This window comes from Anoplophora glabripennis, unplaced genomic scaffold (assembly GCF_000390285.2).
Source record: "Anoplophora glabripennis isolate ALB-LARVAE unplaced genomic scaffold, Agla_2.0 scaffold2, whole genome shotgun sequence".
Classification (NCBI taxonomy): domain Eukaryota; kingdom Metazoa; phylum Arthropoda; class Insecta; order Coleoptera; family Cerambycidae; genus Anoplophora; species Anoplophora glabripennis.
Genome location: NW_019416325.1, coordinates 4,261,290 through 4,274,003, shown reverse-complemented (window position 1 = coordinate 4,274,003; position 12,714 = coordinate 4,261,290). Strand labels below are relative to the sequence as shown.

Sequence of the window (12,714 nt, the reverse complement as noted above, 5' to 3'; positions counted from 1 at the left end):
GTGTAATTTATAAAATAGATAAGAGTTATGTGGTTTATCTATGCTATTAAATACGAGAATAAGACATTTTGAAAAATAGAAAAGAAGTAAAACACCTTCAGGATATAAATGCATCTTATGACGTCATCAGCCTATATAATACCAAAAGTGATGCAATCAATAAAGTTTCGGGGTAACCTATTTTATATTGAGATCACTTAATATTCTATATTTGCCAAATTGCTAGTATGACCCCATTTCAGTGTTCAATGTTTGTAAGTTTTAAAACACAGTCTTAGTAAAAACGACAAATCTTATTGGATGTTTGTTTTGTTTTAGGACATTTCATTATCGTAATATAGACACAAGCTACAAAACTCACTTTGCTCATATATATTGTTGTTTTTTATTCGATAAATGGAATGTTTTATATGAAGGATTATGTCTAGCATCATTTATGAAGTTACGACAAAAACCAATTCACCAGGTCATGACACAAGAATTATTATGTCAGTCTATAGAAATAGTCTATGGCGTAACACTAGTTTAGTTCTGTGTGAAAAAGTCTCAGCGTTTTGGCTCTTCTCATTAATAGCCTCATCTTAAATGACAATATCGACAATTGCTATACCAGATATGTAATTATATCGTCATCGTTTTACATTGTTTCGTGTTGCAATAGATGTTAAACCGAATTAAAGCGCAAGTTTCATTTCTTTTTTGTTCAAATTGAATAAACTTAAACTCTGCTCGTCCCCCCCTAAAGTGATATAAATTTAATGAAATAAAAGTATGAATATTTAGATACGTTACTTAACTTGATCTAACCAGACCTGCGTAAATCGTTTTTTTCCAAAATTTCATGCATATTCTTAGTTTGCAAAGTCCGTTCAATGAAGGCGCAGCTTAATGGCCAGTTTATTAAAATGAATTGTAATTACAACTAAATTTAGTTTGCTTGATTGATTGTTGCTAAGGAATTTAGTTAAAAACAGTTTAAATGTTCCTTGATAAATTGATCCTGAATCTATCTAATTTGGGAAAAAAACTTGTTGAAGTTACTCGACGACATATCCTATCTACACCTATAAAGTCAGTAGTTATAAATCAAGTTATAAGATTACTAATCTATATTTATAAGGTCAATGGTTACTACAAATAAATTAATAAAGCTTCATATAGCGTTTGACAATGTCCAAGGTCATTCGGTGGCGATGTAAATGTCATAAAAACTATTTTTATGCCTTCTTAATACCTACTATTGTTCTTTTGATATTTATTAATTATGTAACATAATCAGGGAACATTGGTAGTTAATTTGAAATGAAGAATAATGTTATTGTTTTCTATGAGAAACTAGAATTATTATTTTGTCCTTCAAATAAATTTTTATAAATATTCCTAAATATTCATTAAATTGTTTGAAAGGGTGTTATTTCGAGGTATTAATTTTTTAAATTTAATGAATAAATAAAAAATAACCAAAAATCGCAGAAAATTCACAAAATTCACAAAAAATTACAGAAATTTTTTGTTCAAAATGCAATGTCAAATACAACGTAATCATCAAAAACCATGTCAAAAAATCATACCTGTAGAAATTTTTCATTATCCGAGGAGAAAAAATTAAAATTATGTCCATGATTTTTTTGACTTTTAATGGTTACACTGACTGATTTGTTTGAAATTACATTACAAATAATTCCTACACTTATTTTGAGAATCGAATAGTTTTAGAAATATTTTTTCAATTTTGTAATAGGCTTATTTTAAATTAAATATATATATAATTACTAGAAATAACTCATTTATCAAATGAAATCACTGGCTAAAACTATGTCGATATCCACATTTCACAAGACACAATTCTATTTTATTATTTTTTATTCAATCAGATTGTGATCATGAATCCAACAGGACACCACAATATAATCAGAATGCAAACGGCTTCTGCATGTCTACGTGATGAAAACAACGTGTGTAAATATTGCAGCATTTTTTCTGATTTGCAGTTGTGACGAATAAATGCAGTTAAAAAAATATCTATTCCACATTACTTATGGAGTCGTGGAATATGCAACTGCAACACATGTCTCCAGTTTCAACAGCATCAAAGTACCCATGTAGTAAAAATGAATAGTTGATAGGAACAAGACCTAATCAGACAAGATCTAATTGTCTCATCTTATAATCTAAATTAATCTTACAGATTACTTTGTTCCAAATTCAGCGGTTTTTTTTTTGTAGATTTTTATCTTTTTAATAATAATTTGATTACTAAATTCTCATCAAATTATTTTGTACACAGGATGTTCGTTTTTTCAATCCTCACCTTAAAGATCTTATATACTAGGTAGGCCATATTTAAGGAAAAACTGTGATTGTCAATAACACGCCGAAGGGAAATTTTACCTATCTCCCTATTTATCTATGCAGAAATAATAAGGAAATAAGTGCTGTTTTCTTTTACTCATGATTTTAGAATCATAACGCGTTACGATCCGAAATCTAGCAATCTGATTGGTTTCCATCGGATCGTAACACGTTATGATTCCGAAATCATGAGTAAAAGAAAAGGGCTAAGGTATCTATTTTGATTATTAAAACAATGTACATATTTTTATTTTTAGACAATTATTTATTGGTTTGTCTCTAAACAGTTATTTCTTCAGTAAATATTTGATTCTGAAACAACAAAAGACTACCTACACCTACATAAAATTCAGTTTGATAAAAATGTTGAATCCTTTAAAAGAAAATAAATTATTTTTGGTCATTTAAATACTACTCATTGCACCGACACTTGAAAAATGGACACCCCGTGGTGTAAAAGTAGCCCTGGCCTTAAGTGATTTTTACAAAGGTGTGCCTATTGTGGGTGTTCTTAAATTTGTAAATTTAAACAATTTTTTAACACCTACACTTAAGAATTATAGATCAACATGTTTGACATATGCAGGAAGTCACATTTAAGACGGATTCTTATGGCTCATTTTGGTGACCAAATTATTGGGTCTAAAACGTACTGCTTCGATCGTATGGTTAAAAAAATGGTGTTTGCAGAATTCTCGAAAATATCAATGCCTTGTATAATTGAAAATAATTTTTAGTAAAAAAACTATTATTTGCAACAGTTTTTTGTTTTATTAATACTGCCAGGGCTATGAAAGAATCCGTCTTAAATAAGACATCCTGTATACTGTTTTTACATTATTTGTTATTACCAAAATACTACTTATATAAATAATGTTTTACTGGAATATAAATTAATACCCCTGAAGTCAATACTTGTCACTAATAAATAAAAAATTGGATAGAAAATAAATCTGAAACACAAATTGTGAAGATATTTGTTGTTATGTCTTAAACATTTAAAACATATGTAGCTTTTGAGATACACCTGCATACTGACAAGTTTTAAATTCAAGGAATTCATATTCTATGCAGTTGTAAATTACCTTAATAGGTAGATCAAATTATTGTATTGCTGCAGATTACAATTAATAATTAATACCTAAGCAGAGACAGTTAGAAATTATCCCGGATGACGCAAAACCTGTATTTTGTAGAAAGATACCTGTCAAGCAAAATAAAAAAAATGGTTTCATGGGATATCTCTAATGACAGTATTATTGAATAGTCACGGTATGATCAAGAATTCTAAAAACATACACGAACACTCCGAAAGGTTACCATTCGACCTCAAATAATACCTACCTGAATTAGTGACACACAAAATAACCAGATTTTTATACTGGCTTTCAGTGGCGGTTCGTGCGGTTGTTGTTTCTTTACTGGAATTGCATTGAAATTATTTTTTCCACTATACCTCGAATAAAATACCTTACGCATGCTGTACAGTGTGTAAAATTACCGTACTAGTATATAATATTTTACACACTAATGCGAAAAATAAATTCAGTACCAATAAAATTAAATTGTTAAAAAATGTATATTATGCGGTAACACAAAAGTTTTCTCTGTAAAGTATTTTTTTTCACTCATTTATGTTATTTTACACATTACAAATACAACGGCTTAAAATTTTTTAAATTAGTTTAAGGTTTGCAAACTTAGTGTTTAGATATTTAAAGACTTCTCTAACAGTAATGTCAAGAAATCACATTTTAATAAGCAATGCACACTTCTGCTTTTAAAGGTTTCCTCTTTTGCAACGCTGCAATTTGCATATTTTAATTTGAGTATATTTATTACATATGACAAAATTCATTAAGCGTCAGTCGTCTTTTAATCAACTTATACTTTCTTGAAGCTTTCACTTTTCGATTGGTCTAAATAAACCCATATAGTACTACATGCCACATATTTCAGCGTTACATATAAAACTGTTCATGAATGCAAATTAACTTAGTATACTTGGCCTTAATTGGAAAGTTTTTCGTCAATTCGTGGTATCTATAAAGGGGACATTTTTATTTATTTAATTTATTTAGTTCTACACAAATATATGTTTTCATAATTAACTGACAACGAAGAGGAAGGAGCAACAAAACTAAAAATTATGTTTAAAAAAATACAACTGTCAATGAACAAAAAGAAACACATACATTTTGACAATGAAAAAACAAACAGAATTCAACTGCGAGGGAGCAGAAAAAAAGAAGAACTGAATGTTTAGCCTACTCTCAATGTTGATATAATTAATTACCATTTTGTGTAAAGGAGACTATTGCTAAATATGCAGCATTTAGTTTAGGAATGAGGTAATTAATGTGCGATGTAACCATAATGCAATCAATATTGTGGTTAACAGTTTTATATGTATAAGAACATTGCAGTCATGAAAAGTCACTTTTATTTTCTAATCTAATACAGCCAATAATGTACATCCAGTAATTGCGTTTGGTTTTAAAGCTTTTTATTTTTGAACCTACCGGAGGGAACTTGGGAAAAAAGAGACACATTCAATGAGTTAAGGGAAAATATTAGGTACATTTAGAAACATTTAAGTAGTCTGTTATAGTTACAACATACGCTGAGTAAGTCCAAAATGTGCTAGTTTTTTAGATTTTCAAATCATCAGCATACAGCAAAAAGTGGAGATTAATACTAATCGCAATAGCATTAATGAAAGGAATATAAATCAGTGGGCCAAGTGTCGAACCCTGAGTTACATAAACAAACTTATACAACAACATAACATCCTAGATTAGGTATAGATATAATGTGAAATACAGGTTTGTGGCTTTCACTATTGTTAAATAATTTTAGGAGGTAGTTTTTGGGCCATTTTAGACCAAAATGTCTTATTGGAGGTCTAAATCACCGGTTTTCGTGTTCCATAATGTGACAGATATTTAAAAAATGTCACCTATATTCAAATACCTCTGGGATGTGTGATCTAGACAGATTAATCTTTTGCTAATAATTTACTTAATTAAATTAAAAAATCAATCAGTGCCGGAGGTATTGGGATACTCTCATTAAGAATTTCAGAATTTGGTAAGGTAGAGATACTTTTAATATATTCGAAAAACAAATTACTTTCGAAAATATTTATTTTTGTTTAAAATAAGCTGTCCATTTAAAAATTGTGCAGGGTTTTTTGTTCCAAATACAATATGAAATGTAATCTTGAAGCTCAAAGAACCTTTATAAAAAAATCTTGCTAATGACTTTTAAATTCTTGATGATACACTGCCTTTAAAATCGTATTTAGATAAAAAAAATCCTAAAAGCATGTGTGATAATAGACAAGTTTGTATTAAATATTAAAAAAAATAAATCGAAACAAGCATATTTTTCAGATAAATTGAAGGATACCTACCTTTTTTCCAATATTCAGTAGCGTCGGGATTTTGAGGTTCTTAGTCGTACTTTTATCAATCTACCTCAATCAGCTCTAGAGATATTTGAGAAAATGTTGTTTTGTAAACTATATCTAGAAAAAGAGAGTGAGTAAAATTAACTCCATCTAGGCAGAGCTACCTCATTTCTTGGACTTATATAGAGTTGCAAGGTCGCTGACAAATATGCTATGTATAACCATTATTAAATTATACGGATTTCCGTAGTAGTCTAATCATCATATAAATTTAATAAAAAAAGTTCATAAAGATGCTTAATAAGAACGTACCATTCTTTGTTCGTTCCGGTTGGAGTTAATAAAAAAACCTATTAGATATCCTCAGTTAATAGTTGTACTGTTTATGCCGATTTAATGAATCATACACAACGCTAACAATACACGATTTTAACAGAATGATGTTAATAGGTATTAATAAAGTTGCAGTCGCTGCTGACTAAACTTAGATTACCTTTGTGTTTGAAATCAATTGAAACAGGCCGATGTAGGTTAATATGAAATAATCTCTTAGAAACATTTTAATACACTCGTTTTAAATTAATTCTATAGATTAGTTACAAAGATATTGACCGCCTACCTATTCCGTTTTATTGTAATTCATTCTAAATATACAGCGTGTAGCTACAAGGTCGCAAACCATTATTTTTTTAGTACCGGTATAGTTAGTCTTTAGTCAAATTTGTCCACTTCTAAAATTATGCCCCTGAATATAAAAAACATAGCTTTCGTTCTATTCAGTGTGTTTACGATTATAAATAATATATTATTATAGAGGGTGTTGCAAAAATTAGTATAAAAACTTCAGAAGAAGGGCCATGGGATTATTGTCTATAGTTTGTAAAATACAGGGCATAAAAGAAGATTCTTTAGCATCAATTTTTTTTCATAATTTTTCTAAAATACATTTTAATGAAATTTGGAAGTTTTTGATCATCTGTTGGAGGTCGCTAGCTACTATTTGTCCCAGTGACCTTTTATGACGTTACTTCTTTGAGGTTAGGTATTCACAGGGTTTGCTTTGTATTATAATATAATGTAAAATGTCGTTGTACAGAACAAAGGTAATCTTGTTAAAATCACCGAAAACGCATCGTTTTCGAGGAAAACGCAATTGACTCTCCCAAAGTCGACCAGTCCTTAATGTACAGGGTGTCCGGAAACGAATGGATGATATTTGAAGGGCAGTTGTAAAGTAGAGTAAAAAGGTTTCTTCCTATTTTTCTGGTCTTTCTCGAATTGGTAAATCTTTGGCCTTGAAAACAATTTGTCAAATTTTAGTATGTATATGTATATTGGTAACCTAATGTAAACATTTTACTTTACTACCCTCGATATAAAATTTAAAGACATTTTGGATTCTATTACTTAGGAACACCCTCTATATATTTTTGTTCTCTGACACTAATCAAATATTAGGTAATGGATTCCAGAAATTTTTTTAATTGCATTTGATTGTTTTCAGCTTTTAAAAGGTATCTAAAACTACCGAAATCATTTTTTGTGTCACGGTTTGATTCATACATTTTCTTGATACTGTTTTTGTTGTTCATTTTTAAATGAATCATACAATTATTTTAATCACTGAACATTATTCTGTGGCAATTGAATTGAAGATTAGACGAAAAAACATTTACGTAATTTTTATGATTGAGAAAAAATGAGAGAATACAGTATAAAAGTAAAGTAGCTATCGCTTAAGCTATATTGTCTGTGATAAAAAGTCAAAATAGAATATACATTTAATTTACATAATCAAAATAATATATTTATAATATTGAAAAATAAATAAAACGATTATCGTTATATTGATTATATTTTACTGGATATATTTCTCGTATATCTAAAAATAGTAGTTATTTATGCAACAAGTCTGTGAAGTACCTGCCACTTTTTTCACAAGTGCACAATATGCAAAAGAGATACATAGTTGCGTACAATACCTTTCCTACTACCGAAATATCCATATGAATTAAATTATGAACAATCTATTTTACGCACTAGTGCGTGAAATATTTCATTTTTCACAGTAGTGTCAAAAATGTAATAGAATGGTACATTCAGTAATCAGTAATCAATGTTTTAAAATACGCAAGTATAATACTATTTAAATCATATTTAATTACGAATACCGTTGGCCATTTTCAAATCTTCAGGTGAAAACAGATTTTCAATACGTTTTTTAGTTTTTGAGTTAGATCAATGTTATATTTTAAGTTGACCTTGACAAAAAAACAAATGGACAAAATTAGGTGCCATTGTTATATCTAACTGACTATGGAGAAATCGAAATTCACATAGTCGTTGGTAAATAGAAACTTTTTCAAAAAATGGGTATTTCGCATTTTTTATAAAACATGTCGCCAAATATTACATAATTTATTTAGGTGAAACATTATACTTATTCAAAAAACAAAGAAGAGGCAGTCCGCAGGGGTGGGGGCAGGGGAAAATTTTCTAATTATCTCAGTGTAGTGAACAATTGATTTTTTTCTCCCTAGATTGCTGTACAAAATAACGGCACCAACTGTTGTTTAGTAATCCATTAGTTTTTAATCATGGCCAACCTCGTCGCTCCTTTTTATTCACGTATTAAAGAGTTTTCCATATAAAAACCAAACAAGCAGTATATCAGTACCTAGTTAAAGTTAAAAAGTTCCTGCTGAAATAATTTCAAGCAATAATGAACTTTTTATTCATTTTGTATTGGAACTTCTAAGTAAATAAAAAAAATATGTACATTAGCTGGATTTTTAAATAATATTTGTTCAGCAAGAAATTTTTTTGAAAGAACTTTTAATATTGTATTTGATTTTATTGTCAAAATTAAACTTTAGATTTGTTACGTTTTGTTTAACTAAAATATAAATTTAGCTGTAAGCTAAATTTTTATCAATACCCAAATTCGACCTCATTTGTTGTAGTAACTGCACTTGCATGTTTGTTGTTTACTTTCAACATATGTAAGTATATAAACAATTTCAATAAATATTCATTTTGTAATGCTGTATTCCCATGGTTAAAAAAAGTAGATACATTATTTCATTTAATTATACGTGTAATTGACAACAAAATTTAAATAATACCTAGAATAGTGAGTAATAATGACATATTTTATAAATATTTCCGTGATGTTTTTACCTTCACCCACTTCAGTGAAGAAGGATATAAGGATTATTCCACATTTTAATAACAAGGTAAAAAATGGAGGTATACGTGATAAATTTAAAAAATTTATTTCATTTTTATATAACATATTTTACAAAAATAGAATCATCGAATATGCGTTGAATACACACTTATTATAAATATTGTTGCTTTTTTGACAATATGGCGTCACGTATAGGTAGCGGTAAGAAAACAATGTGTGCTAAATAACCACAAAAATTTTCTTACAACTGCACGTACTGACCAAAATTTTAATAGCCGTTTTCATTGTATATAGTTTGGTTAAACGCTGTTATTATTAAATTCATAACGACAAAAAACTTTATGATTACATTATCTCTCAATTTCCGATAACAGAACTATAGCTTTGGTCAGAACCATGCGTCTGAAAACATTAGTCATGCTTGCGTTCCCCAATTTTTTTGCATTTTGCGAATACATATAAGATAACAACCGTGATTTAACAGAAACTGTTAAAAATCTGAAATCACAAAAACAATAAAAAATAAAACAAATGCGATATACACTAAACCTCATTACACAATATTTTAAAATCATATTTTTAGACATAAATTAATATCGGTTTTTTGATGATTTTTAACATGATGCCATATTCCTACCCTTTTTTCCACTTCTTTTGATAAATATTATTTATTTTTGCGTTTCAACAAGTGATATAAGTCCTGCGATTATTTTTTTGGTTTTAACTAGTTTACCTAATATGGAATGTTTAACACAAAATTATGTTGAATTACATCTTTTATCATCAGTCAAAAAATCCTGCGTTTATAGACACAAATATACATGTCTAATTTTTGGGCAATAAATATGATAAAACGAGGCATAGTTGAATTTAAAAATTGTTTGGCATGTATTATGTATTATTTATACATAGGTAGGCGTGAAAGAACACATCTCTGTTAAACATGCATGCCAAATTTTTACACTTTAAAACTTAAAATTGCGGATTATAAAACAAGGAAAAATTATAATTAGTTAAGGAATTTTCGACAGGTTTTGCTTGGACCTGTTCTTGTAACTACCAACCAAGTACCTACACAAAATACAAATTGCGATGTGGACGTATTTAGTCATACCACCTGAATAATTTAAGCCTTAAAACGTGTTTTAAACACGAAATATTTACGATAATCTCAAAAATTATGGTACATACTAGATTTTTCGAATATATATTTTTTTAAATTAAGATATAGTAGTGTTAGTTCCGCATCACTTAGCAGTACCACAATGATTTATGTAACACCTATGTGCTGAACAGACAAGGTCACTAGCACGAATGGAAATCTGCAGATATTTAAATAAGTTTTCATGTGTGAAAAACGTTGCACTGTTACAGTTTTTGTACGATATCGAACTTTTGCTTAAAATCCATGGCTTCTTTCTTTGGGTCGAACTTTTTTCTAGCTGCCAGTTTAGCTCGAAGTTCAGCAGCCGTCATACTCAGGTTGAGCTGGCCGTTGTCCTGTTCCTTGTCTTTCTTGGGGTGGTCGTTCTGTTTTTCAGAATTCTTCTCTACTTCGGTGGGAATAATCCCGTCGTCCTCAGGGTCAATGACGAGAAGTTTCGTTTCGCCGTTTTCAGCCTTGATGAGTTCCACAACTTGTTTGTGTGTTTTGTTGGCAATACTTTCTCCGTTGACTTCCAAGATGCGGTCGCCTTGCCTCAAACCAGCCGCCTCGGACGGAGATCCTTCGTCTACTTTTCCTATATACTGGCCTGGTTTACCCTTTTCTGCGTGCAGGTTGAAACCGTAGCCGTCGAAGTGGTCCCACTTTTGTATGTGGCACAGTCGAGCTTTGGGGTGCGACATATCGGCGGCTCAACACTTAAAACTATACGATAAAAGGTAAAAATCAATTGTTTAAATAACGCATCGCATGAACAGCTCACAACCGTATTTAACAGGTGCCCGGTACACATACAGTTAGTCACTAGCACTAGACACTAGAATGTTATGGTTGTGCTGTGCTTTGATGTTGGTGCTGTTGGAAGTGGTAAGGTGAGTGGTTCCTCCGCCCCCCGTTCGCACACAACTAGTTCCCAATACACGGCGAATAAGGCGGCATTTATATTGTACAGGGTGTCACACTTAACGTGGTTCTTTCGTAGCTCAGGTAATATCTATACCACAAAAAAATCTAAAAAATTAAGCCACACCAAATCAGTTTCTTTACATTTTAAAATTATTGCAATTATTTACTATAGCGTAAAAATTTAAAACCCTCACGAAGTTTTTTTCGATGATGCTGAATACGAATCTGAAGTTTTCGAGAATTTTTCTAAATTTGTATATTTAACACAACAGTCCTCAACAACACTGTTTCTTTATATATCTGTAAAAATACTGTTATTGCAAATCTAATAATTCTTTAGAAACATATGTTCGTTTTTTTTAAGAAAAATAACTAAAAAAGTCATTGATTTGTACATGATTTCGCATTTAAATCGCTTCCATCTCCAACTTTCTCCCGTCTGTTATCTTTGTCTTATGTGTCTGAAATAAGGTTACTAAGTGCTGTAAATTTACTTTGCTTTTCCATTCGTGCGTGTCGTGTGATATGAAAATAAATATCCAATTCTTAGAATCTGTATTAATCTATATGATATGTCAAAATATTTTGATAGATTTCTCCAAAAAGTAGGGTTAAGTTTTTTATGTCTTAAATATGTAAATAAGAGCTTAACCTAACCTAATTTAATTTTATGTAGAAATGTATCAGAATATATAAAGTTGGGTTAGGTCAGGTTAAATTTTAATTTATTTAATGTAGGTATAAAAATACTTCACTTGTTTTCACATAACTTAACGCAGTACGCGTTAAAAAAAAATAAAACCTTATACAGAACTTACCCAACTTTATGTAAAATTTTATTTATCTATATAAAGTTACCTTAGGTCGTGTTAATTTCTTTTTATAATTTGTTAATATTCATTTGTTACGTTTACGTGAAAATATAAAAATAAGTTACTATCCATACGAACATGACAGTTGAATGATTATAAATATTTTTATTTTTTCTAATCGATCTGCAGCCCGTAGAAATAAATTTGCGATACTTAGTTACCTTATTCACCAGAGGATGACAGACAAACGAGAGGGGTAAATTCAAGACTATGACGATGCAATGACGTCATAAATGAGTCCTAAACTCCTTAAAGAGTTGATCATAGCTTAGGAAAATAGTAAAATAACAAAACATAATAGAAGTAATAGAACATAAAAATTTAAAATGAGAAATAGGCAAATTGTATGAATGTTTTCCCGGTGCACAGAAAATAACATTCTAGAATTGTTAGGAATTTGTGCTATTCTCAGCAGATCTTCTTTTCTAGTATTTACGAGTGTCGTATAAATGAATTCTTGAAAAACTCAAATGGATTTAGGTCGGGCGGTCTAGGAGTCCATAAAACGGATCATCCTTGGCCTACCTTCGCAGTAAACGCTCAAAATGAGATGGCGGTCTACGTAGCTCCATTTTGAACGTTTGTCTAGTAAATATTTAATTTTTATCTCTATCATGTTTTTTTTTAAGCTATTTCTAATGGTGTTTGGACTTGGTAAAGTTATATAAAGTAAATTTATGAAAATAATGATACACGAGTAGATTTAATCTTAAAAGTTGAGTATTATTTTAATCTAGTTTTTAAAATAAGGTTAAGGAAATTAAGAAAACGGTTACCAAGTTTTACTAAGATACAAGGTCATTATTTCAAAATACAA

General features: G+C 29.8%; 1 protein-coding gene across 1 annotated transcript; it reads right to left on the bottom strand.

Annotated features, from left to right (window-relative positions):
* Positions 1-9,023: 9,023 nt before the first annotated feature.
* Positions 9,024-10,996, bottom strand: LOC108916450 (Na(+)/H(+) exchange regulatory cofactor NHE-RF2). The gene has a single exon (XM_018722710.2). It carries the CDS (start codon positions 10,800-10,802, stop codon positions 10,323-10,325), a length of 480 nt encoding a protein of 159 aa, XP_018578226.1. The 5' UTR covers positions 10,803-10,996; the 3' UTR covers positions 9,024-10,322.
* Between the last annotated feature and the right edge of the window lie 1,718 nt (positions 10,997-12,714).

Coding starts and splice junctions, on each gene's coding strand:
- LOC108916450 (XM_018722710.2), bottom strand. CDS start 10,802: ATGTCGCACCCCAAAGCTCGACTGTGCCACATACAAAAGTGGGACCAC.